This window comes from Carcharodon carcharias, chromosome 20 (assembly GCF_017639515.1).
Source record: "Carcharodon carcharias isolate sCarCar2 chromosome 20, sCarCar2.pri, whole genome shotgun sequence".
Taxonomy (NCBI): Eukaryota; Metazoa; Chordata; class Chondrichthyes; order Lamniformes; family Lamnidae; genus Carcharodon; species Carcharodon carcharias.
The window spans coordinates 105,730,789-105,757,837 of NC_054486.1; the positions used below are offsets into that span (position 1 = coordinate 105,730,789).

At 41.9% G+C, this 27,049-nt stretch overlaps 1 protein-coding gene across 2 annotated transcripts in view; it reads right to left on the reverse strand.

The window, feature by feature from the left end:
* Positions 1-308: 308 nt before the first annotated feature.
* Positions 309-27,049, reverse strand: part of ttc7b (tetratricopeptide repeat domain 7B) — a 303,169-nt gene continuing 276,428 nt past the window's right edge. Inside the window, exon 16 of one of the 2 annotated variants that reach the window (XM_041214519.1) lies at positions 309-4,893. In XM_041214519.1, coding sequence (XP_041070453.1) covers positions 4,672-4,893 — 222 coding nt within the window. In that variant the 3' untranslated portion in view covers positions 309-4,671. The remainder of the gene's footprint in view (positions 4,894-27,049) is intronic. The other variant, XM_041214518.1, reaches the window with a different exon arrangement.

The following is a 27,049-nucleotide window of genomic DNA, read 5'->3' on the forward strand; positions in this document are numbered from 1 at the left end:
GGGAACCAGGGGATGAAACTCTAGCTGAACTTTCCCTCACCTTCAAAGGTGAGGTCAATCATAGCCTGCAGGTCCAGTCTTACTCAGCATGGATCTCTGACATCTTCCTGGTTCCACATGGCTCAGTTGCATACCCTGAATTCTTTTGAAATGGAAAAAAATATAGCAAAAGATCACTGATGGATTAACCTGGCCACAAAAAAGGGAGAGAGAAATAATCACATAATGCCAGGTTGAAAATAAGTTTAATAACAATCAATAAATATTGACCCTGTGTGAAAAACTACCAATCACACAGTGTGATAACACTAATCACAATTAATTAACTTTGTTTTATTACATCTGTTGCATTGATGATGAATTGACAGCTGCCAACTTGAGCTCAATACACTATATATATATATATATATATTATATATATTATATATATTATACATGAAACCTGCAGCTAAGAGTACAGCAACACTCGATGTACACAGCGCACAGTTAAAGTCAATTTGAGATTAATACAGAACACACATTTGGCAGTTCCCCTAATTAGAAACAGCACAACAGAAATTTTTACATAGTTTTAATTTTTAATGTGCCTTTTTCTTTTAGAAAAAGGATCCAGTTGTATTTTTTGTTCCAGACTGAATCAGACTCAGAGTTCAGTGATTAATGCTCTTTCATCCTGCCGCATCTTAAGGTGTTGATACTTCCTCAGGGTAGGGGCCACTCAAGGCCCTCTGATAGCCTCTGCCCAAGTGGCCATTCCTTGTGCATCAGCCTACATAAACAGCTGGCTATTGCACCAAGTGAGGCATCACACCTGAACCCAACTTGATCCTGATCCCAACTTGATCCTGACCCAACATCCAGCCGCATGTATTTTCCAGCAGCAGTTGGTAATGTGTGGGAGAGGCTTTGGTGGAGGCACTGAGGCCAATTGTAATTGCCCCAACATTCCCTTTCCTTCTAACCCTGCTAGCACAGACCAGGGATCGAAGCAATGTGCGGTTGGGATCCCTCCTGTACACTGTTTTTACTGAGGGGAGGGGAAAGCTCAAACCAAAGTTCAAACATCAGGTTCACTCTATGACCAAATCTGCTGTCAGACCCTGGAGACAAAAGGAGTAATACAATGTGACCTTGGTACCACCACAAGAAAACGTTCCACAGGATAGTGCAATGTTTTACAATCCCAGAGAGATATCAGTATTTATTAATGTGCCAACTTAAAACACTACACAGTCCTCAATATGTGAAGAACTTTGCCTGCAACAATGTTTTCTTTCATTTACCCCTATTTGGACTGTGCAGCTATATCCAGTGATGGCGCAAAGGGCTCAGTTCTAAAGATAAATCTCATTGCACCAGGTTAAGTTTCTGAAAGGATTCTCTGGATATTCTGCTTAAATACTAATCAACCTTCTTACACATTCTACAGCACACTTCAGTGCTAACCGATGGCCTCATCAGTTTGATACTTTATGAAGTTCAATCATCTTACCCTCTGTGCCAGAGTGGTTTTCAGATGCTTGGTCAGTAAACCAATCAAATAACTAACACTTACATTCACGGGGAATGTGAAAATTCAACAGGAGCGTGCGTAACTTCAAAACTTGTTTCTAATGTTGGTTTTTAATGGACTGAGACACAGTCCTCTAGTATGTAAAGGTGCCTCCATGGGCAGGTATCTTAACTCCATACTGTGATATGAGATGAAGGCCACAGACCTGAACAGTGACTTATTCCAGGGTCAGCCTTCCAGAGCTGCCGTTATTCCAATGTTTCATCTTAAAAGCTTGTATACGGTTCGGTTTTGGAATGCCATTCTAAAATATAATTTTCCCTGAACACTAGCTCAAGACGGTGTAGCACAATCCAAGGGTCAGGGACATGGAGCAGAATTCTGCCAAGGGGTTCATAGATATAACTGAGAGATGACGAGGATACCAGGGAAGGAGATGGTGGGTACAGGGGGGAGGGGATAGTGGATACAGGGAGGAGGGGATAGTGGATACAGGGGAAAGGGTAAGGTAAGGAAATAATGCATTCCAATGGTGAGGAAATAAAAGAACATTTGTTTTTTATCAGTTTTATAGAATTATCATTGATAATGTTTATTTTCTTCCCGAATGTAGTAATCATCTCCTCTGCCTGTACAGGAAGGTTCAGAGATAATATACTTGGTGTTTACCAGGGATTTCTGGCAATGGCTCAGTATTTACTGGGTGATCTTGGGGGTATGCATCTACTTTGGGGGCAGGGCTCAGGAATGTGTCCGCAGTTGCTGGTGCCCCCATAAGATTGTGTATCAACATTTGTTGGGGGTCACTGGGAGTAAGTATATCACAATGTTGGAATAGGAAGGGGAATCATGGGGAGTGTATCAGGTTGTTTGTTGGGGTGGTCAGTGGGATTATGCTGCAGTGTTTGTTGGGGTTCACTGTGAGCGTCAGTATTTTGGAGGTCCCCAAGATTGTGGCTGCCCACTCAGAAACACTGACATACACAACTTTCTATTGTACACAGTAGCTTCAGTGACTAAATGCATCACCAGTGTAACACTGAACCATAAAGGCCAGGAAGGTCCCAAGCCTGATTGCCAATGTTCTTCAGTGATCTCAGGGACAAGTCCCCTGGTTTCTGGGTGATGACCTCTAGCAATTCTGCTCGACGGTTAAGGTAGGCTGGATCAGGAAGGCTGCTTCCAATTTTAGCTGAGCTGGGAATGGGTTTTAAATGTGCACCCTTGCACTGCATGGCCCTATTCAACAGAAACCACCCAGGTAAAGAGAATTTACAGTGTGATTACTGGCAATGACTGACCCTCTAACAGTGCTTTGTGGGTTTCAGACTCAATCTACTGCTCACTGGCAACCATTGGGCACTTTTTTTGTCAAACAAAGAAGAGCTTTTGACTTCTTTAGCTCAATATAAATAGGGCTTTATCTATTTAACAGGGCAGTTACATAGCACTGGAAATAACTGGATAATTAATCTGTTTAGGATTTTTTTCCTTTAAAGATCACCATTTAAGTGTCCCATCAATCATTAGTTAACCCTTTTCATTATATGGTCCCATAATTTGAATGCAGTTAGAGTTCAAAATGAAAAGGACAGTATTCAAATACACCAGCCAGGAATCTAGTCCAATATGGGGCACATAGTCCTACGTTTAAAGCTCAGTGATTTGGAGTTATACCAGTTTACTAGTCATCTCTTACTGACTAAAGTCTCAATATATAAATATAACATGCTTATAGTGTCTTACATAAATATATATGATCCATATAGATTTTGACCACTTTCTAAAATCCATTTTGTCTTGTGGCATGCGTCATAAATCTTGAAAGAGAAGCTAAATTTGTAACAACTGGGTTAAAGGTGTGAATTAGGGTGAATCTTACAGCACAGAAGAAACCTCAATAAGAGGCATCAAGGAGAGGGAGGGATGCAGATTATCTAAATGCAGCAGCTATAATTTTACACAGCGTTTTCTCACTGATTGGCTAAGAGAGGTAGATGCTAGGAAACTGATGCTTTCTTCTCCCCAATCCTAGTCTAAACATCCTGCAATCCCAGTTTGGGTACAGCACAGGTTGGAGTATGGTGTTTGAACCCAGCTGTTTCAAATCTATTTGCCATTATAGTTTTCATTCACTGATTTATCCTGTTTGAATTTTATGGCCTGGAGATTTGGGAAGGGTTGTCCATGGCACTGATGTCTCATTTGTGGGTCAATCCTAAATCGCAACACCAAGATTTGTTCGAATTGAGATATACAGAAGTGAACAGGTACAGGGGTCTAAACTTTACATGCAGTCACTTCAGGCTCCAAGCTTCACAACAATGTGGCTCACTGGAGCTGGAAGCACGGACACTCTTGGATCAGATGCAGGATAAAACTCCTTCTATCTTGCCTCAACCATGTTCATTTTCAACACATTCCTCACCTGGTTAGATAGCTGGTTCTCAGCAGAGAATACCTCCTGCAGCACCAGGCTTTCTTGCCTTAACCACCCCCTGGATAGGTTCAGTGCCAAATTTAGGGGGCAAACTTTGAGCTGTTGCTGTGCATTTAGAGGAAAGAGAGAGGTAGTGGAGGTCATCATGCCAACAGAGCTGGGTTGGGAGATTGGGAAAAGGGAGATGTAGATCATAAAATAAAGCTCAGTTAATATACAGGCTGGTTGATGCTCAGGCATACAAGTGGGGAAGGTCTCAGGCTGGCCTGCAATCTCCTGGATTTGGGGAGACGAAAAATAAGCCTGTGACTCAACACTGGAAAGTGCACAGGGACAATCACCGAACAAAAATAGGGCCAGACCCGGGTGCAGTCATTCCCCCAGCCTGTTTCACGGCCAAGCGGCCTTCCAGCAGTCTGATGTGTGAAGAACAGGTGAAATACCAGGGGCTGTCTGTGGAACTGTAAACATTGCAGAGGGCAATAGGTGAAATCTAGAAGAAATAAAAAGGGTGAGGATTGGTGGGGGCCAGAGGGTAAAAATTAAATAAGTTCACCCAAGGAATGCTTTAATCCACAGTAAAACACACCTGCAAAATAACAGAATAAAGCTGAGGGGACTGGGAAGGGATAGTGCATGGCTTTCCTCTCCCATTAGGCAAGTTCCATAAGTTCTGCAGGAAAGCGATAGACACTCCACTGGGAGCAAACACTTCGGCTTAGAGTATCCTGGGGATGATGGTGAAGGGGATGATGGGACTGCTGGCTTCCAGCTCCAGAGCAGTGAGGAAACATTCAGTTGCAGCGTCATCATCACCCTGGGCCTGCAGCACCTCCCCCAGATTGTTCCATACTTCGTGGGCAGTGGAGTTGACCTGCACAGCATCGCGGAGGATCTTCTCGGCCAGACTGTACCGGCCCAGCTGCTGAAGGATCAGCCCCTGCAACAGGAGGAGAAGGGAGAGAAGTTTAACTGCTAAGCCTCCTTTTAAAGTGGAAAAAAATACTTCAAGACTTAATTTTTAACATGCCGCAATGTGTTTACTGACAGAATCAGAAAAATCATCATTGTTCATAGAATCATGCAGCACAGAACAAAACTTGAATTTTTGCAGCATCTCTAACAACCTCAGGATGCATCAATGAGTTTCACAGCCATGAGGCACTACTTGAAGTTTAGTCACTGATCTAACTTAGGGAAATGCTGCAGTCAATGTGTGCACAACAAACTCCCATGAACAGAAATGAGACAATTTGCTTTTGTGATGTTGACTGACGGGTAGATCGTGGCCAGGATATGGGAGAAAATTCTCGTTCTTCTTTTACATCCAACCAAGAGAGCTGAGGCACCTTGATTTAATGCGCCATCCTAAACGTGTCATTTCTGACAGTGCAGCACTCCCTCAGTACTGCACTGGACTGTCAGCCTGAATGTTTGTGGGGATCTTCGGACTCAGGTGGGAGAATGTTGAGTTGCAGTTGATACCATTCAGGAGGAGGCCATTCAGCCCACTGTGCCTGAGCCAGCTCTTTTGAAGAACTATCCAATTAACCCACTCTCCCATGTTCTATCAAAAAGTTAATAAAAAGGGAAAAAATAGAAAACGAGAGTAAACATTTCCAGGAATATAAAACAGGTTGTAAGAGTTTTTAACTAGTACATAAAAAGGAAGAAGGTAGCTAAAGTAAACATCGATCCCTTCGAAGCAGAGACAAGAGAAATTATCATGAGGAATCAGGAAAAGGCAGACATTGAACAAATAGTTTGAATCTGTCTTCACAGTAGAAGGCACAAGTTACATACCAGAAACAGAGGGTAGCCTCAGAGCAAATAAGAGTGAGGAAATTAAGGTGATTAATATCAGCAGAGAAAAAGTACTGGAGAAACTCAAGGGACTAAAATCCGACAAATAATGGCCTACATCTTAGGGTTCTAAAAGAGATAACTTCACAGGTAGTGGATGTCCTGGCTATGTTTTCCAATATTTCCTAGATTCTGGAATGGTTCCTGCAGATTGGAAGTTAGCAAATGTAAAACCACTATTCAAGAAAGGAGGGAGAGAGAAAATGGGTTAATACAAGTCAGTTAGCCTGATATCAGTCATCGGGCAAGTGCTAGAATCTATTATTAATGAATCCTTAATAACGTATTAAGAAAAGCAATGTCGGATCAGACAGTCAACATGGCTTAGTGAAAGGGAAGTCCCTGTTTGACAAATCTATTTTCTTTGAGGATGTGGGGTAGATCAAGTAGATGTAGTATATTTGGATTTCCAAAAGACATTTGATAATGTGCCACACAAAAGTTAAAACACAAGATAAGGGCTCATGGAATTGGGGTATATATTAGCATGGATAGGAAATTAGTTAACAACAGGAGCAGAGAGTAGGGATAAATTCGACATTTTCAAGTTGGCAAGCTAAGATTAGTGGAACGCCGCAAGGGTCAGCACTGGAGCCTCAGCTAGTTACAATCTATGTTAGATGAAGAGCCAGACAGTACTGTATCTACATTTGCTGACAATACAAAGCTAAGTGTGAATGTAAGGTGCCAGGAGGACACAAAGAGACTGAAAAAAGATATGGCCAGTTTAAATGAGTGAACACGAGATGGCAGATGAAGTATAATGTGGGGAACTCTGAGGTTATTCACTCTGGTCATTAGAATTGAAATGCAAAATATATTTTAAAAGGCCTGAAACTTGTAAATGTTAATGTTCAGAGAGACTTGTGTACAAGGAACACAAGGTGCAGTAAGCAATTAGGAACGTATATGGCATCAAGGGGATTAGAGGAAAAGAATAATGAAGTGTTACTACCATCATATGGGGCTTTGGTGAGACTACACACAACTCCCCTCCCGCCCCGGCTGTCACTCCCCTCCTGCCCCGGCTGTCACTACCCTCCCGGCTCAGCGGTCACTCTCTGCGTGTCGCCATCCGGTCCATCGAGTCTGCTCCACCATTTCAATGTGATCATGGCTGATTTGATAATCCTCAATGCCACTTTCCTGCCTTTTGCCCAAAACCCTTGATTCCCTTACTGAGTAAAATTCTGTCTGTCTCAGCCTTGAATATACAATCATTCTGGCCTTCACTCTCCTCCCATCCATCACTCTCCTCCCATCCCTTACAAGGATAGTTATGTAGTGAGTGGTTAAAATGTGGAATGCACTGCCAAAAGTGTGATGAAGACAGGTTCAATCGTGGCTTTCAAAACGAGATTGGTTAATTTTTTTCATATTCATTCATCTGCTCATTTTCTATCTTTCAATCATTTGGGTGTCACTGGTTAGGCCGGTATTTATTGCCATTTCAGAGGGCATTTTTAGGACTCAACCACATTGCTATAATTCTGAAGTTACATATAGGCCAGGCCAGCTAAGGACAGCAGATTTCCTTCCCTCAAGGACATTAGATGGATTTTTATGACATTTGACAATGGGTTCATGGTCATCATTAGACTTTTAATTCCAGATTCTTTTCAAATTCATATTCCACCATCTGCCTTGGTGGGATTCAAACCCAGGTCCCCAGAGCATTACTCTGGCTCTCTGGAATTCTAGTCCAGTGACAATACCACAATGCCACCACTTCCCCTATCTGAAGAAAAAAAATTTGCGGGGCCACGGGGAAAAGGCGGGGGACTGGGAATAGCTGAGTTACACCTAGAGAGAGCCGGCATGGACACAATGGGCTGTATGGCCTCCTTCTGCGCTGTAGCCATTCTATGATTCTATGCTGTTGCTCTCTTCCCAATTAATCTCTCAGTTCATTCGGCAAGTCATCTGTCCAATACATGTAGGTAGCTCCCTCCCACAACTGCACCTACTCTGGGGGATGGAACTCTGCTGCAGCTGTGTGCAGGAATCCCTGATACTGAGATGCTTATTCAAGGTCAGAAATTCTCGCTCATAGTGTGCAGGTGAATTCCATCACTGTGGGTCATTAGGTAAGAGAGATGGTGGGGTGATAGTGGTGTAGTGGTGATGTCACTGGACTAGTAATCCAGAGGCTTGGGCTAATGCTCTGGGAACATGGGTTCAAATCCCATCAAGGGAGCTGGTGGAATTTCAATTCAATTAATAAATCTGGAATATAAAGCTAGTCTCAGTAATGGTGAACACAAAACCATTATTGTTTGTTGTAAAAACTCATCTGGTTCACTAATGCCCTTGAGGGAAGGAAAACTGCCATCCTTACCTGGTCTGGCTGACATGTGACTCCAGGCCTACAGCAATGTGGTTGACTCTTAACTGCCCACTGAAATGGCCTAGCAAGCCACTCAGTTCAAGGGCAATTGGGGGTGGGCAACAAATGCTGACCTTGTCAGCAATGCCCGCACCCCATTAAAGAATAAAGAAAAAAAATATTGCCTGGAGTTTTAGTCTCCATATTTGAGGAAGGATAGTTGTACATTGAGGCGGTACAGCAAAGGTTCACTAGGTTGTCCCCTCAGTTCAGAGTGTTGTCCTATGATGAGAGGCTAAGTAAATTGGGTCTATATTCTCTGGAGTTTAGAAGAATGAGAGGTGATCTCAGTGAAACATTCAAGATTATGAAGGGGCTTAACAGGGTGGATACTGAAAGGTTATTTCCCCAGCTGAGGAATCGAGCACAAAGGCACAGTTTTAGGATATGGGGCTGATGGTTGTGTAGCCTTTGAATTTTCTGCCCTAGAGGGTTGCAGATGCACCATCATTAAATATCTTTAAGGCTGAGATAGACAGATTTTGGCCTTTCAAGGAATTAAGGGATATGGGGAGTGGGCAGGAAAGTGTAGTTGAAGGCTAAGATCAATCACACTTGTACTGAATGGCAGAGAAGGCTCGACAGGCCATATGGTCCCTTGCTCCTATTCTTTATGTTCTTATGTTCCTCTGCAGCCCTGCCAACCTCTCCTTTTCACGAATATACCCAATTCCCTTTGAAAGTTATACAGCCAGCTCAGGCATGATGGCTTCTTGTGCTGTATGACAAAATGTGCTGTTTTTATGAAGGGAGTGGCATCCTTTAATGAAAAATACATTTCCTACTTGGTACCCAGATTTTTGTAGCAGTGCAGTGGGCTCCCTCTCACTTTGCAGCTGAAAAAAATAACTCAGAATGTGAACATCCCAGGGGAAATCAATCCTCTGACCTCCCATCCCCTGGGGTAAACTTCATCAAAGCAAATACCTCTGGCATTTAACAATATGGATTCATATCCTTCCCTCTCGTGTCACTATTTTGTAGTTATTTTTCAGTGATTTGATGAAAGGCGTGTCACTTCCAAACGCACAGCCTTGGAATTTGTAAAAATGAGACCAACAGATTCAAAAACAACTGGTAGCACCTGTTTAAAAAAATATCGGGCACAGTGGAAGATCCGGAATAACTTGCTGTGATTGTCCTTATTTGCTTGTGGAGATATTGTAGATATGCATTGTTACTCTTACATACAATTTACAGCACAGAAAGCGTTCAGTCTTTATAGTATTTAAGCTCCCAAGAGTCTCACCCACCCTACATCATCTAATCCCATCAACATATCCCTCATTCCTTTCTGCCTCAGATGTTTTCCTAGTTTCCCCTTCAACTATCTGCTTCAACTACTCCATGTGGTAGCAAGTTCCACACTCTAACCATTCTGTGTGTAAAAATGTTGTCTCTGAATTCCCTATTAGATTTATTAGGGACTATCTTTTATTTATGGCCCCTAGTTTGGATTCCTCAATAAATGGAAACATCTTTACCTTATCAAACCCCTTTATAACTTTAAGGATCTCAATTAGGTCACTCTTCATCAGCCTTCTCTTAAGCTAAGAATAGAGCCCAGCCTGTTACTACATCTGAATGTCAAGTTGTTAAAAAATAGTTTATGCAACTTCTATGGTGACATAAATACAGGTACACTTCTTCAATCTCACATCCCACTCACTGCATGCCAACATGCTGCTCTCCCTTCTCCCTCAGTTCACTTTGGCAATCTTCTTCCCCATTTAATGCTATCATTTTGGTCTTATCTTTTCTCCTGCTCACGCTTAGAATCATTGCCCTCCTAACCCTGCCATCGTTCTCCTCCCAACCCTGCCGTCGCTCTCCTCCCATTCCTGCCATCGCTCTCCTCCCAACCCCTATAAGAATAGTTATGTAGTGAGTGGTTTGGATCTGGAATGCGATGCCTGAAAATGTAGTGGACACAGAGTCAATCATGGCTTTCAAAAAGGGATTGGTTAATTATCTGAAAAGATTTGCAGGGCCACAGGGAAAAGGCAGGGGACTGTGAATAGCTGAGTTACTCTCACAGAGAGCCGGCATGGAAAGAATGGGCTCAATGGCCTCCTTCTGTGCTGTAACCATTCTATGATTCTATGCTGTTACTCTCCTCCAAATTAACATTCCAGTTCATTACCCGGTCCGGCCTATATGTGACTCCAGACCCACAGCAATGTGGTTGACTCTTAACTGCCCCCTGAAATGGCCTAACAAGCCACGCGGTTCAAGGGCGATCAGGAAGGGGCAACAAATGCTGACTTTTCCAGCGACTCCCACATCCCATAAAAAGGACTAAAAAAAAAGACGCAAGCGGCAATGAGCGAGCTATGCGGGAGGGAGCAGTGCTAACTTACCTCCATGAACAAGAACACTGATCCCAAAATGGGAAACTAGTCTCATATTACTTCTACAACACTTACACAAGTTAAGTATGCTCCTTCTCAATAAGTACAAATTCTAGTAGAATATTAGGACTTATATCAGGAAGTTTTTGTTCATAGAGAGTGATAAACACTTGGAATGGACTTCTAGGTAAGGAAGTGAGGTCAGAGAAACTGCTAAACGATAAGATGTAATTGGATGGGCTGAGTGGCCTTACATATCTGAATGAATTTCTATGTCTTACTTTTTTGTTTGTGAGATTGTGGCCAGAAGAGAAATGGCAAAGCAAATGTAGATTATATAATGCGAGTGAACAAATTTTACTCCAATGTAATACACGCTCCATTGCCATCATTAAGAAAAAGGGGAGAAGCTAGATAGAGCTTATGGTCCTAATCAATATTCAGTAAACCCTGCTGCAGATGCCCATTAGTGAACAACAGGTTAGGCCAGGATTATGATATGATGTTGCTCATAGTCAAATAGTCTGCTGAAACTCTTCATCCATCTTAAAAAGTGAAAGATGGCCATTTGTGAGTGGCACAGGGGAGTATGGGGGTGGGGAGGAGGAGGAGGTGGTATTGGAGAGTGGGGCAACACAATGCCATTGGAACCATAAGTCCAACCACAGTCAGTATCGTCAGCAGAGGAAGGTGGGACACACATGGAATACAAAACTCAATAACAGTAACTTGCATTTATATTGCACTTTTAACAGAGAGAAAATATCCCAAGATACTACACAGCATGTGAGGCAAAGGCATGCATAGATAAAAGTGATAAAATTATCGAGGTGCCGGGGGGGGTGGTGGTGGTGCAGCTGTGGAGAAGGGGCGTTGATTAAAACTTGAAAACTTAGTTAAGAAGGTGGATTTTAAAGAGTAATAGGTGGAGAAATGGGAGGAAACCGTTAGATGGCAGGAGAAGGCATGGCCACTGGTAGCAAACAATGGGAATAGAATGCACATGAGATTGGAGTCAGAGGATTGGGGCGTCAGGGGGAAGCAGAAGTTCAGAGCCAGGGAGGGGGCAAGGTTATGAAGGTGAAGATGATAATTTAAAATTCAGAGTTTTGAGGGAACAAAACCAACACACAACACAGGAAACATATGAAGGTTTTTAAGCCTGAGAAGGATGGTTAAACTTCTTGATCACAGTTTAATTAACCAAATAAACACAATATTTAATCCAAAAACTAAACCTAAACTTAAGTCTATAACTTCAGATACTAACACAAGTTGAAATGCCTTGTGTTCACAGTAGATTTTGAGTCTAATACGTTCTAATTTATTTCCCTCTCCCAATGTAAACACTTATTTACAATTCCACCTTTCGCTCGCTCCTTATTTTACTCCTAACTGACAGAGTGCACACAAAGAGTTATGTGTGAGAACTGCCGTGCCAAGATCTTTTATAACCCACCCACGCCAAATAAATACCTCTCCCTAACCGTTGCAGAGAGATCTGCAGAATGGTTGCTAGGATGCCATCCGTTGCATGGCAACATCTTAAATCACCATCCAATTATTTAAATCACCATTCAATCGTGGCAGTTTAAAGGGATGGTTCCAATTGCGATAGGGCATCGTCAGTAAAAACTGGAAAAGATTCAGAACTGGGGCCAGTGGGAAAGTGATTATCAGGGGGTGGGGGGTGGGGAGTCTTATATTGACCAAATCTTGGTTTCGCCCCTCCCACAGTACCTGAAAATGTATTCCTGTGGATTTGGCTGCCAGTTAGGGAGATGTTTAAGAACAGCAACTTGGGGGGGGGGGGGGGGGGGCAGGGGGGAGGACAGGAAACTGGCACTATTCATTCAAGCTAGGGTGGCCAACTCTGGTTGAATGCATTCCTGAAGGTTTCATCGCATGAGATTCTTGCTTCCAACTGCTCTGCGGGCCACCCTCCCACCATCAGCAGTCCAACATGCTCATCCTCACAGTGTCCTGCCTTCCTATGGTCAATCCGAAAGCAAATTGATCCCTCATCGGCTAATTGGATACGTCTTGACACTCAGTCAAACGGGCTTTTCTCACCATCTCCAATATTTTTACAATGGGTGAACAGAGTGTTTAAAGAAATTTTTTTTTTTTTAACTGCCCCATTGATTTTCTCCTGGGTTGCTCACTGCAGTGTACTAGAGAGTAAATCACCAATTCCTGGAGGCTCCAGGGCAATCCTGAAGGGTTGGCCACCATAATTGGAGCCCTCTCTATACCCATCTTCTTTAGACGAAAATGGAGGAAAATTCTTATGGAGCACTTGTTGAAAAATGTTCCCTCTCTTCCAATCTCTATTTAAAACAGCCTAGATAGATTCTTGATTAACAAGGGAGTCAAAGGTTATAGGGGGTAGACACTCCAATGTGACTCTTCTTTAGGGCTGGAGAGAGGTAGAATTGTGCTCGGATTTAACCTGTTGAAAAGGGGGGTCGGGCAAGGGAAGCAAAATAGGTCAGGGATAGGTTGGAAGGCTGGAGAGATTAAATAACAAAGATGTCATTTTAAGATGTCAGCTTAAACCTGTGTCCTCTGGTTAATGACTCTCCTGCCAGATGGAACAGTTTCTCCTCATTCAGGCATTCAAAATCCTTCACGGTTTTGAACAGCTCCATTAAATCCCCTCTTAACCATTTGTACGCTAAAGAAGTACAATCTTAGTTTCTCTAGTCTCTCTAGATAACAGAAGTCCCTCATCTCTAGTAAATCTGCTCTGCAGCCTCTCCAAGGCATTAGCAATGGAACACTCAACATATATTTCTGTCCTAGAAACAGAAAATGCTGAAAATACTCAGCAGGTCCGGCAGCATCTGTGGAGAGAGCAGCAGCATATCTGCCCCGTTGTTCTATCATTTATTGTAAATTGTTAATGTTGCCTTTGGCTGGGGAGTCAGTAACAAAGGGGATCAATTTTAAATAATGCAGAGATAGTTAAGGAGGGTGTGTTTATGCAAAAGGCAGCACCTTTTAAGCAAAAATTGGATAAATACTTGATGCTGAGCAGGGCTATGGAAAAAAAAACTGGACAGTAGGAATTGCATTATCCCACAATCAACATCAGTAAAAAATGATTATGTAGTCATTACCTTATTTCAGTTTGTGAGACCTTGCTGTGTGTAAACTGGTCACCGCATTTCCTACATTATAATAGCAACTACGCTTCAAAAGTACTTCATTGGCTGTAAAGTACTTTGGAATGCCCTGAGGTTGTAAAAAACGCTGTATCAATATAAGTCTATGTATGGTGTTCCTGCAGAGTGCTGACATTAACATAATGGGCTGAAAGGCCTCCTTCTGTCCTGTAAATTTCTACAGTCTCCACAAAAACAGTGGACCAAGCAAATGGCTGCATTAGGATTTGTTAATTTTGACATCAGTAACTTACAGGTTAGTGGGTGAAAAAAAAAATGCTGTGATGTTTTATTTCCAGATACCCACCATTTTAGGTCTCCTCACCTCCAGAATCCTCCAATGATTTTATTGAACAGGGAGAGTGTTATGTGCACTGCAGCAATTCCAATGACTGGTCCAGAAGTTGATTCAGAGCAGCCTGACCTGGGAGCACGGGGGTGGGTGTGATCGCGTACAATATTGCTTTTGTACGAACAATTGGGGAGTGCTTTAAATTTTAAAAATCTCTGATTCGCTAGATTTTTTTATCCTTTAGGTAACAAATGCAGCATGGGCCACCTCATTAACTCAATATGAGATGATAGCGAACAGGCAAGGTGTGGGAGAGGAGGAAGCAGTTCAAAGAATGTTTAGTCCTATTTAAACGCCATGGGAGCCCTCTTGTGAGAGAGGTTTTTGTTTCATGTAAAAAGGCTACCTGGAAAGTGAGGTGATGCAAAAATATGCAATTAAACTGCACTTGCTGTGCTGATGGAATGTTGGCCTTTACCTCAAGGGAGCTTGATTGCAAAGGGGAGGAAGTGATGCTTCAGTTATACAGAACCTTGGTCAGACCCCATCTGGAGTACTGTGTTCAGTTTTAAGCACTGAACCTCAGGAAGGATATTTTGGTCTCGGAGTGGGCACATGCACAGATTCAACAGAATAACACTTAAATGTTGCACAGATTTGGGTTGCATTTCTTTAGTAAAGGGGTTGAGGGGTGATCTTATTGAGATGTTCAAAATGTTAAAAAGATTCGATAGGGTAGATATAGAGAAGCTATTTGCTGTGGGGGTGGAGTCCAGAACAAGGAATATAACTTTAAAATTAGAGCCAGGCCATGCAGGAGTGAAACCAGGAAGCACTTTCTTCACACAAAGGATAGTAGAAATCTGGAACTCTCCCTTGCAAAAAGCTGTGGATCCTGGGTTAATTGAAATTTTCAAGACAGAGTGATGGTTTTTTTTTTGGTTTGGTAAGTTAATCAAGGGACATGGAGGAAGGCTGGGTAAATAGAATTTTAAAAACCCTGAACCGTGTGTTATGTCAATAAGACATGAAAAGAAATCCAAAACTATATATATCAGAACTTTTTTTTTGTTGCTATTTTTAAAATGGACTTTCTGCTGAACCAAAAAGATGGCTGCTAGATGTCACATGACCACAGGATTGGCCCTTTGTTCTGGAAGCTACCAACAGGAGTTACAAAAACAAAACAATCCTCCTCCTTACCATTGTGGAATCGCACACCCAACTGTAAGGACATTATAATCACGAAGCCAGGGGACTGCAGATCAAAACATGTTATGCCTGCAGAGCTGTTAACAGGCCCCATCTCTCACCTGGACTGTCCAGGGCCATTTCAAGAGGGGACCAATGAGGGGTCAATGGGTGTCATTTACATCTTGATAAGCTTACCTCTCTAGCGGAGTCACAGGGTCTGTCTAGACAATGACTTCCCGGCACAAGAACCACAATGCGGATGCTAACACTTTCAAAAGCTAATGGCTGGGTCATTAGCAGTCCTGAAACCAAAAGCCAGTTCCAGACAATGGATAAACATCCCTATTGCCGTTATTGTGGCAAAAGGTGGTCACATGACTCGAGTGACCATTTTAAAATCTCTATATTCCTTTGAGAGCTCAGAAAACCTCAGACTGCTGTTCTAACATCAACTGGAAAGAATTTCAGCAGCCCCCGGCTGAGCAAACGGCCAGCAACCATCTCTCAGCTCCTTGAAGTGTTTGAATTTAAAAGTCCCTGATCATTGCCTTACAAGCGGTCTAAGCACAGAAACTCCACCGTGCCGTTTGGTCATTCGTTTCAAGGACTCGTGTTGTTGACTCCAGCCAGAAACTTATCTGGACTGAACTCTGCCGCAAAGGAAACACCCTCTGGACTTTGAATTCTTGGGCTCTGGAAATCATGTGAACTAATATTAATTTCTGTGGTTCTTTTATTGTTGTTGCCCATAGCTGTAAGTTTTCCTCTTTTCTATCGTGTGTGTGTATGTGTGTGGTTGCAAATACTTCCCCCCCTCACCCAGGGTTTCAACGTGAATAACCTAACCTTGTGCATTAATCATAACGTGAGTTTGTTACGAGTGACTATTAAATTGGACCACACAAACTGAGGGATTGGGGAAACACATCACAGCTTACTTTAAAAATAATTCCGAAAAGCCTTTGCTTACATACAGACGGGGAAAGGATAGAGAAGTTCAGTTTTTCTCTCGCCCAGCTGTAGCACTTGGTTGAAGTCTACTGACCTCAACCAAGGTTTGATCAAAGAACATAGTGTCCGAAGTAAGACAAATAAAATGAATACAGTTTTAATGGAAGAGTCATATTGCCTAATGTAATATCATGTTTCTAATCTTTACGCAAGATGCAAAGGAGGTTCTTGACAAATTTGATGTTTTAGCCATTACCAGTTTTTAATTCAGAAGTTGGCTGAGGAAGAGTCTTGAGTTAATAACATAATTCAGAGATGTGTCCCAGTGGTTGTATCTAATGAAAATGTAGCATAACTGTAAATACATGTTAAGTGAAGTTGGAAGGACGATGACTGCAGATGGTTTAAAGACTCACGTCATCCAAAGTGCAGCCTTTGAACACAAACCACAGCTTCTTCATTACACAAACTAAAAAAAAGTGTTAACTTTGCCAAGCATAAAGAATAATCTCCTAAAGTGAACACTGTTGATGTGTGCATTGAGATGAATCTAGTTAATGGTGTCATACAGTGATTCTAAACTGAGTTGTGTGACATTACATTGAAGATAGTTCATGGGTTTTTGTGATTCCTAAGTCAGTTTATTGCACTATGCAGAGGTACAGCAATAAAGTGTCTATTAGTTGTGCTTCAACCTATGCCTCCTTCAGTCTTAGATATCTATGGCAAATCAAGAGTTAAATTACTCCTTTCAACTGAACTCATTTATGTAAAGTTAAAAAAAGAATTAAATTATGTATCACAAGGTAACCCTACACAGACATAAATCACAATCCATTGGTTGTACAGCTACTGGCAATGCATCCCCTAAATTGGTTGTGACAGTGCATACAGAACAAAGATCCTCACCTGCAAGGTTAGAAGTTGAGCCAATCTTCAAGAAGAGTGAATCCATTTTAAAGAAACAAAATTAAGTACTGGATTTGCAATATTTTTTATTTTACTATACTCTCTGGAAGAGTTAAATTAAGGCTGAGGTTATGGGAAGGCTAATGAGTACAATGAGGTAAACTGTATATGTAATTAAAATCAATCTTGCTTTGTAGCCTACACTCTGTGACACTGGCAATTTAAACAATCATCCTGCTTGAAAGGAAGCTGTAGTACAGAAGTTAAAGTATCTTCAGGAAAAAAACAGAAAATTACTGACAATTTTCAAGGTAATGACAGATTTGACAGCGCTACCATTTAGAACTCTAGCCCTCCTCTCCTATAACAGCTGCCGGGTTGGGGGGTTAGTCTTACAGGTACCATCAAGCCTTTGACTCTTTGCTCAAGTGGTCATTCTTCAGGTGTGAGCCTGGCCAGTTAATTCCACCAGGTGGAAGAGGAAAATAAATTGTAGCTGAGCCCCATCGCATCCTCACTTGATGTCTGTACAAGCCAGCCTTACAGCAATCCAAAGTGGGAACTCTGACTGACGAGTTCTTTCTTCTCTGTGAAAGATCTGTGCCTGTGTGGTGTAGTTCAACAGCAGACAGTCCACTTTAGTCATTTGGTCAGAACCTACTGATTTGAAAGTTAGTCTCTTAAAGTATGGCAACAGGTTCAAGGGGGCATTGCTGTCTCTTTGGGTTGACTGGTTATGTTTGATTTCTACCCTTGGACTGTGCCATTGAAATACACACTATTATTACAGTAATAAAGCTATTCAAAATCAGAAATAGTAGGCTGCAATACAAAACTTAACTATTAAACACCTAATACTAATTATATCTATACAAGTAAAAATGAACATTTTAATGTGCTTATCCTAATATTTCACCTCCCATTCTCTTATTCCCTATTAACTCTTTTTCTTAAATGTAATTTTATTTTGACCCTTTTTTCTAGCTAATAAACCTTTTCTTACTTATTCAAAAATATTACGATTATATTTTGCTTTTGCTTAACTTTCCACTACCCCGCTCCAACCATCTGTTTTGTAATTGGAAGTAATATTGACTGAGGAGGGGTTTTAATGACTGATTTTGCAACAAGTAAGAAGCTTGGATGGTGAAGGCTGGCTTGGTGCTTTGATGTGGAAAATCAAGCCAAAACTACAAATTAGTTGCCAATGACCTGCAAGCCAATCAGTAGACCCATGGTGTGGGTTAACAAACTTAGCAGTAGTTCCATGATCCCACCAGGGCCTGAATGATTGATCTAGCCAATGTCCTGACTCTTAACAGTCATTGAGGCAAACTCGCCATCATCCCCACAGGGCCCAGACATTTTAACTCAGCAACGGGCCTACAGTCAGACAGTCGCCTCATCACCCACTGCCCCACCCCTACTTGCCAGTCTGACAACATCCAGATGAGTCATTTTGATGGCCCCTCAGTCTGACAGTGTCCAGACGGGTCCCTTTGTCCCCTCCCTCTCTGATGACAATCAGATGAGTTGCTTTGTCCTGTTCCTTCCAAGTCTGACTGCATCCAGATGAGAAGCAGGTCTGCAGGACTCAGAGGGTTAAGGGAAATTTTGTTCCCACACAGCAGACCTATAAAAAGCCACTTCCCTCTTCACCATGATAGAGTGCGTCTTTGTAATTAGCTTTCCAGCCTTCACTTCAGTAACTTTCCGTTCACTGCTGTTAGCTGACAAGAAAATAACATTTGAGATTCAAACAAAATTACTACTTTCACCCCTTCACAGACCTGCCACTTGGTGGTAGGAATTAAATCCTAAAAGAGTACAATTAATACATTACTCTGTGCCATGATACTGCGCTGAGGGGATTGTTATTGGGGTGGTGGAGGGGGAATATTTTCCAGTATACCAGCTGTTATAAAAAAAAAGTTTTCTCCTCTTTTGTTCTGAAGTTGTAGGTGCAACGAATGAGGTCAGCAGAGGTCAGTGGTCAGTAATCCTGTTAATCACTGGTGCCTGTTAGGAAGTGCTAGTAAAGTGTAAAGTGAGAACAGGATTAACTTTGGCTGTGTAGGCGCCAGTCATCATTTAGTACTCAGTCAAGTGCGCAATCTTGCGTGAGCTAAAGCAGTTGTGTGTTGACTACGGAGTCACATCAACAACGACTGAATTTATATAGTACCTTTAGCATAGTAAAAAGGTAATTTGCAGGGGTGTTATCAAACAAAATATGTAATCAAGCCAAAGGAAGAGATATTGGGACATATGATCAAACGTTTGATCAAAGAGGGAGGTGCTAAAAAGCATCTTGAAGGAGGAGAGAGATTTAGGCAGGGAATTCCAGAGCTTGGCAGCTGAATATACAGTCACCAACCTTGGAATAAAGGAAGCCAGGGATGGACTAGAGGCCAGAGTGGGAGGAGGGCAGGGTTTTTAAAGGGCTACAGGGCTTTAGCCCAAGAGGTTACAGAGATAGGGTAGAGCGAGGCTATGGAGGGATTTGAACATGAGATGAGAATTTTAAGGCCAATCCTATTCTTACATGATGTCCACAAGCACACTCATTAAAACAGGGGCAACACACACCAGTAGAAATTGATGGATTCTCCAAGGTCTGCAATTGTGTTGCTGCTGAGATTCAGGGTTAGTACACATTAATGGGCTCTCCCTCTTCAACAGGAATGCCGCTGGGATAAGTACCCCAAACAGACAGGCGCATTCTACTAGAAAAGCCTCTGGAGTAAAAGGACAGCTCAAGTGGCAAACAATGCTAACATAAGGAAAATTGTTTAGGACTTCATTTATATTTTTCCAATAGAAAGATTTTTATGACCTAAGGCTTGCCTTTAAAAGATTTCAGATTGCTGGCTCTCCCAAATCAGTGTGTCCATCAACACCAACTTGTGTGAAACACTAGCAGCACAGTGTGGAGGTAAAACAGCTGGCATGAAATTTATTACTGCCTGTCCACCTGCCTCACTCAAAATTCCCTGCTCTCCTCACACATCCCATGCCTAATTCCTGACATTCAGGCTGATTGCTGTTGATTTGACTCTCCCAGCTTCTGATGCAACTGGCTGCAATGATGGACAAGCTACATCCAGACCAATCTGCCCTACAACCGCAGCTAGCGAAAATAAAAATAATTAAACTTTATATGACAGGCTGACTGATCTGTATTAGCTTTTATTCAACTGGATAAGCAGCTTTTCTTTCTCATTTTTAATTTACAAAAATATTTCTGTCTAATCCTTTGAGCCTGTGCTACATTGGAGAAGCCAAAATTAAAAGGCCATCACCAGCCAACTGGTATACTCAGCTGAAGCACACTGACAACAAGCTGGTCTGACCTGCTGACACCCGCTTAAAGCTGATCATATTCTCGCGTGCTGTTACATGCAGATTGTGTGAGGCGGCGCCTGCAGTTGGCAAGCTATATTACTGCAGTTTACAATACATGGCAGTTGCCCAATGTAAGACTTGATCACCACTAAAGCCAAGCACCCAAAAATAAAGAACTTGCATTTATAAAGTGCCTTTCACAACCTCAGGATGTTGCAAAGCACTTCACATCCAATGAAGTGCTTTTGAAGTGGAAACATTGTTGCAAAGTGTGAAGTGGGGCAGACAATTTGTACATCGCATGCTCCCACAAATATATTTAGGCCAGATAATCTATTTCAGTGTTGGCTGAGGGGCCAATAATCAGCCAAGAACAGCAGAGTACTCCAAGTCTTCTTCAAAATAGTGCCATGGAATCTTTTACTGAGGGGGCAGGTGGGTCTTGCGTTAATATCTTATCTGAAATATGTCACCTTCGATAGTGCAGTGCTCCCTCAGTACTGTACTGGGAGCGTCAGCCTAGGTTTTGTGCTCAAGTCCCTGGAGTGGGACTTAAGCCACAACCTCCTGACACAGGCGAGTGCGCTAACTGCTGAATCAGCTGACACTTTTTATTGACAGCGTAGTCCTGGAAGCAGTAACAATTTACTCCTAAAAGTATTCTCTCTGAAGTTAATTGTCTGCAATGTTAAAGTGCATGACGTGTACAGAGAACTGAGGGGACAAAAGAGACTGAAACTGAGGCACTTACAAATTCTACAACAAGCTGACCAACACTTTTTCACAATAGGATTTGCATACACAGGAGTGTGATCACAAAAGAATTATGACAGGATAAAGCACAGGAGGAGGCCATTTGGCCCAATATGCCTATACCAGTTCTATGGTACAGCTATACAATTTTCCCCACTGTCTTTCTCTCCTCATGGGCCTGTAATTTTTTTTCCTTCAATTGTTTGTCCAATCCCCCTTCAAGAGAAATTATTGAACCTACTTCCAGCACCCTTTCAGACAGTGTATTCCAGATCATAAGTCGCTGCGTAAAAAAATGTTTGCTCATGTCACCTCTGATTCTTTTATCAATCACCTTAAATCTGTGTTGTCTGGTAATGTCTCTTCTGCCACTGGAAACAGCTTCTCATTTACTTTATCAAAACCGCTCATGATTTTGAAAACCTCTACCGAATCTCTCTAAGGAGGACAGCCCCATCTTCTCCCGTTGATGCCTCAACCTCAGACTGTGATTTCACGTTGTGCTGGTGATTTTCAATTTTTCTTTCTTGAACTGGAAAATGGGACCAGGCAGAGCTATTCCAGTGTCTGTAGCAGTAATGGAAGCTCTCTATTAAAACTACAAACATGGGTCAGAAATCAAACAGCAGTCAACAAGAAGCTGAAGCCTCCAAAAATAGAGAGAGAGAGAAGAATAGGAGAGAGAGAGAAAGTACATTTACTAGAGGATTCTTACTGTTGCTTTGAATGGTGACACAATACTTATTCCATAGTAACAAGAAGTGTTGAAAAAACTCAGCAGGACTGGGTTCCGAAGGAGAGTCATATTGGACTCGGGAACTCTGTTTCTCTCCACCGATGCTGCTAGACCTGCTGAGTTTTTCCAGCATTTTCTGTTCTTATTTCAGATCTTCAGCATCTGCAGTATTTTGCTTTTACTTATTCCATAATATCCACTTCCTTTCTCTTGCAATCCAGTAAGTGGCCTGTTTCCAGTTAGGTGGGCTGTGACACACAGAGATAGAGAAAGAAAGAGAAACTGAAGCAGAGAGGGAGAAAAGAAAGAAAAGGAGAAGGTAAGAAAATGAGTTAACAGAGAGAAGCACAGAACACATTAAAGTTGGAGCTTCAGGTTTTAGCAATGCTGCACCTGAGCAACTCAGCTGCTCATTGAGGCTGCATCCAGTTTCAACAGCTCGAACTAACAACTTTTGGAAAATAAAGTTCACTCTGTACTGAACTGTACTGTAGTTAATGTGCCAAGTGTTTTCCTTTGCCCAGTGCTCCATCCCATTTATTACAACTGCTTCCCAAATATTTACATTCAACAGTGCTGCAAGGGTTGACTTAGTATTTGCAATTCATCTATTTAATTATTAAAGTTAATCGTGGGGAGCTGCTTCCATACTAATGCATAATTATCTTTCTATAGAGCAATGTTGAAATAATTAGTGCTGCCCCACCTCCCTTGCTTTCCTCTAGCCCCTCCTGCCCCAACTGGCTTCAGTTTGTAATTACATTGCTGATACTAAGCTATCCAGGTCGGGAAGGTCCTGAGATCGGTCATGGATTTGTTCAGAGAGAGCCAATCTCAGGCATGATGCTGACAGGAGCATTATAATTTATAAATCGCTGGTAGGGCCCCAGCTAATGGATTTTACAGAGGACATTTATTGGCATGGTACCAGGGATGAGAGACTTCAGTTATGTGGAGAAACTGGAGAAGCTGCTCTCTTTACAACAGAACTGGTGTTCAAAATTATGAAGGGCTTTGAGTTAACAGATAGGGAGAAACGGTTTCTACTGGCAGGAGGGGTGGTAACCAATGTTCCCTCGAAGCTGTGCAGTCATGCTCTAGTTGGCCCTTTAAAATTAACAGGCACCCATGAGCGCGCTAAACAATTTAAAGGGGCCACGCACTTAATCAAACTGCCCTGCACACTGCGAAAAAAACATTAGAGGGAATGTCAGTGCAAGCCAGAGAAGGCAGATTTAAGAGAATCCGCAAACAATTTTAGAGGGATGATGAGGGGGATTATTTTTCTTGCAGCAAATTATGTTCTGGAATGCAGGGCAAAAGACTTGGACTTCTATTGTGCTTTTCAGGACCTCAGGAATTTCCAAAGCATTCTATGGCCGATGAAAATATTTCTGAAGTGTAGTCACTGTTGTGCGAGATGTAGGAATGTAATGTGCCTGAAAGGGTGGTGAAAAACAACTTCAACTATAGCTTTCAGAAGGGAACTGAATATATGCTTGAAAAGGACACTTTTTTTAGGACTATTTGGGAAGGGTGAAGCTAATTGGATAGCTCCTTCACAAAAGGACGAACGGCCTCCTTCAATGCTATATAATTGATTCTATCGATTGGCTTGAATGCTTCTGGGAGGCTGGGTAAGAGTCAATCAGGGCTGGTATATTCTGTTGGAAATGTATGTGTGCGCATATGGAAGTCAGGTTTGCCCAAGGTATCCCCACATGGTCAAAAATCTTTACACCCACAGTCTAGAAGATCACACTATGAAGATGAATACTTGGATGAGGTACCACGGTGCTGCAAGCACCTGCGAAATGAGTTAATAACAATTTTAAACCAAGTTAATCTAATACATTGGCCGTGATTGGTTTGATAAATGGCACAATGTCACATTCCCCTTAGTTTATACGAGCCAAGATCTTGTGAGATACTTGAGGCCGGCATCTCTTCTGCAGGTGGCAAGGTCTTCAGATTGCAGAGTCATAAGAACACGAAATAGGAACAGGAGTAGGTCATGAGGTCCTTCTAGCCCCCTCTGCCATTCAATATACTCATGGCTGATCTGTGATAGCTCTAAGTTTTTAAAATGGGAAATTAAAATTTAAAACAGTCCAATCCATTTCACATGGACCTTGATGTCAACGGGATAATTTATACATGCGACAACTAGTGATTTTCTAAAAACATGTATTTAGAAGAGGAAGAGAAAGGTTGACAGAAATCTCTAGTTAGCTGAATCTGAATACGGGATGTTGACAAGAATTGTTGAGTTGCAAATGCTAGAATTATCCAACCACACAGAAAAAAACTTCCATTTCACTGTAAATATGTTTAAATTCCATTCCAGTGCTTGTGTCAATTGACAAGTTCAGCTATTTAAAACAGACCCTGGTACACAAGATCACAGGTGGCTGATTCTGAATTCAACCAGTTCTGCAGAGGCTTCCCTCTGTAGGTTCCCTCCATTATTCTGCGCCTCCCTCTCCTGAACGCTTTGAATTTGCTGGGGAATGGCTCTATTGTTGTCAAATCCCAACTAATATCACGCAGAAATACTTCTTCATGTACAAGCTCACTCAGCAAATACAGAGGGGTTTACAATGGGGCCAGAAGCAGCCTCACGTCCGATGTCCGCAGGTCTGCTTTCTGTCTTTCAGATGAGCATGCCCTATCGTGGCACTATTTCAAAGAAGAGTGGGAGCTCCCCTACTACTTGGTGTCCTGGCCAATATTCATCTCTTGACCAACATCAACAAGAACAGGTTATTTGGTCAAGGGGTATAGGGATAGGGCAGGAAAGTGGAGTTGAGGTAGATTAGCTATCAACTTATTGAATGGCGGAGCAGGTTCAAGCTGCTCCTATTCTTTATATTTTTATGACATTGCTGTTTGTGGGATCTTGTTGCACACAAATTAGCTTCCGCATTTCCTACATTACTAACATTTGAAAAATCTGGTTGTAACCTCCCTCCTACCCCCAATAACCTTTCACCCCTTTTTAATCAAGAATCTATCTAGTCCTGCCTTAAAAATATTGTGTGTTATGGCATGTAAGGCATTTTGGGACATCCTGAGGTCATGAAAGATGCTATAGATATATTAGTTCTTTCCTATTAAATTTGTAGCAGGGGTCACTAGATGTCAACAGGGAGTGGAATTTGGCCAATATTATTCCCTCTTCTGCCCAGTGCTGCTGAGCTCAGCTCTAGCGCACCAGCTGAAACCACTCAGAACCAAGAAAAGCATTACTTCAATCAAATGAACCAGAGGGGCAGTTTTAAAAGTTATGCAATTACAATCATCTCTACCGCTGAGTTCAAAATCTATCCTGTCTTCTGAAGTTCCAGCAAGATAAAAAAAACTACGTGTTTTATTTATTAAATAAAAAAGACCTTTTAAGTAATCCGTGCTTCTAAATAATCATCATTAATTCACAAGCCCTATTTTCTGCCCGAGTTGCTGTCTGAATACAATGCGGACTTGCTGCAACTGAAACTCAATCCACAGTGGATCCTTTGGTGAGTGGTTAACCTTGGCTAGGCTATGCTGTCTTTTCTAATGATGGGAAACGCTTGCGATCATGCTAGCGAGCCCTCCATTTGCTGATTTGAGGAGGGTCGCCATGGTTTGTAAAGAGCAGGAGCAGTAGTTTCTGGATCCTACTGCTGTATGCATCACTGTTGCCCCAGAATGAAGATATTGGATGAACATCTTCTGTCTTATGTTGCTCAAGTAACTCACATTATAGGTTAAATTGAGAGTTTCAGGATCCAGCAGGGGTGGGATATATAGCCACTGCAGAGAATTGTGGACAGGAATCCACACATCAATATCTATGCTGAAACAAAAATACATCAAAACCTAAGCCAGAACAACAACTTATACTTAGATAGCGTCTTTAAAGTAATGAAACCACCCAAGGCACTTGGGAGTGATAATGAACTATCTTCATATTCTAGCTGATGTCCTACGGCTTTGCTCTTGGTAATATGGAAGATAAGTTGTTTCAAAACAGGGGTCTTAGCAACAAGGTATAAGGGGAAAGTGTTACAGAAAGTAAGTCAAACATGTGACACAACTGCTATATACAAGACTTTCAGTCTATCTATACCTTGATAACTTTATATCCACATGCACATCCTATTAATTTTCTCCATTATAAGCTCCACATTTATAATGAGAATTTCCAATGTAAACTAGTCACACTGTAATTACACTCTCCTCTCCGAGCAGGCACTGGAGCACCAGATATACCGCATGCAACAGCCATTTCACACCTTCACAAAATATAACTATATTACAAACTCCTCTTTCAGCAAAAGGCATAGTACACATGAACAAACAAACTAGGAGCACGAGTAGACCACTTGGCCCTTCAAGCCCACTCTGCCATTCAACAAGATCATGGCTGATGTGGTTGTAGCCTCCCTCCCACCCCCGATAACCTTTCACCCCTTATTAATCAAGAATCTATCTAGCTCTGCCCTAAAAATATCCAAAGACCCTGCTTCCACTGCTTTTTAAAGAAGAGCTCCAAAAACTCATGACCCTCTGAGAGAAAAAATAATTCTCCTCATCTCAGTCTTAAAGGAGCGACACCATATTTTTAAACCATGGCCCCTAGTTCTAGATTTTCCCAAATAAAAAGGAAACATCCTCTCCAAATCCACTCTGTAAATCCCCTCAGGATCTTAGATTTCAATGAAGTCATTGCTTACTCTTCTAAACTCCAGTGCATACAAGGCTAACCTGTCCTACTTTTCCTCATAAGACAACCCACCCATTCCTGGTATAAGTCTAATAAACCTTCTCCAAATTGCTTCTGACGCATTTACATCTTTCCTTAAATAAGGTGACCAATACTGTACACAGTGCTCCAGGTGTGGTCTCACCAGTGCCCTGTACAACTGAAGCATAACCTCCCTACTTTTGCATTCAATTCCCCTTGCAATAAACAATAACATTCTATTAGCTTTTCGAATTACTTGCCGTACCTGCATAACAGCCTAATACAAAAAATATTATAAATATATATTTGACTAACGATTTTCTTTTTTGCACGTAGCCCTGTTATTGAAGGTGACCACTCTTGCTCCATTATGGTCCCTAAAGTTGCCAGATGCTCTTGGTTATCACGTCACAAGAAACT